The following is a 952-nucleotide window of genomic DNA, read 5'->3' on the forward strand; positions in this document are numbered from 1 at the left end:
CAGCCCCCCTGCTTGGAGCCACTAGACCCCACTCCCCTCCCAGAGCCAGGGAGAGAACCCAGGTGTCCTGGCTCCCAGCCCCCCTGCTTGGAGCCCCTAGACCCCACTCCCCTCCCAGAGCCGGGGAGAGAACCCAGGAGTCCGGGCTTGCAGCCCCCAGGCCCGGCTCACCTGCCGGAAGAGCAGCCCCTGGCGCTGGGCGCGGCGGGTGCAGTAGGGTCGCAGGGGCAGGGCCCGCCGGGCAGCGGCCGCGGCCGGGCAGCTCCGGGACAGCCACATGTCGGGGTCGCGGGGGCTGCGCTGGTGCCAGCTGCGGGGACGGGCCCTTTAAATGCCAGGGGTTGGGGAGGACGGGAGGGGGCGGGGACAGGGAGCCCGGAGCCCTTAAAGGGACAGCTGCACATGGGGGGGAGCTGGGTCCGGGGACATAGAGATGCCTCTGACATAGGGAGGAAGGGTAGCACCCACACAGACACAACACACACTAGGGAAGATTAACACAAACAGATACACACACTAGGGAAGTTTAATACAAGCAGATACCCTTCCCTAGTGTAACACCCACACAGAGACACGTGCATAGAGATATGGAGTGCCACACATGTACACGCGGCGATATAATTACACACAGGGTTCCAGATACACACACACGGCCCTCTCACAGACACGCACACACTCCCTGTAATACAATTATACACACAGCAGCCCTGGCACATGCACACACACATACACACAGATAGAGATACAATTCAACACACACTGGGTTACACACATACCCAGAGTCCCCCTCTCTGTCTCACAATGCACACAGGGTTACACTTACACACACACAGCCACTCTGGGCTACAGTCACGCTGGCATACCCCAGGTGCACCAAGAACAAGACACAAGCACTCACAGGCCAGCCTCTTTGGAAACACACACTCACACACAGTAAAGAGTTACCCCCTGC

General features: G+C 60.2%; 1 protein-coding gene across 1 annotated transcript in view; it reads right to left on the reverse strand.

The window, feature by feature from the left end:
• ETHE1 (ETHE1 persulfide dioxygenase) overlaps window positions 1-340 on the reverse strand; it is a 3,632-nt gene extending 3,292 nt beyond the window's left edge. Inside the window, exon 1 of the mRNA XM_026658625.1 lies at window positions 172-340. Within this exon, the coding sequence (XP_026514410.1) occupies window positions 172-279 (108 nt within the window). The 5' untranslated portion in view covers window positions 280-340. The remainder of the gene's footprint in view (window positions 1-171) is intronic.
• Window positions 341-952: the final 612 nt, after the last annotated feature.

Source organism: Terrapene carolina, unplaced genomic scaffold, assembly GCF_002925995.2.
Source record: "Terrapene carolina triunguis isolate 2854851 unplaced genomic scaffold, T_m_triunguis-2.0 Scaffold489, whole genome shotgun sequence".
NCBI lineage: Eukaryota > Metazoa > Chordata > Testudines > Emydidae > Terrapene > Terrapene triunguis.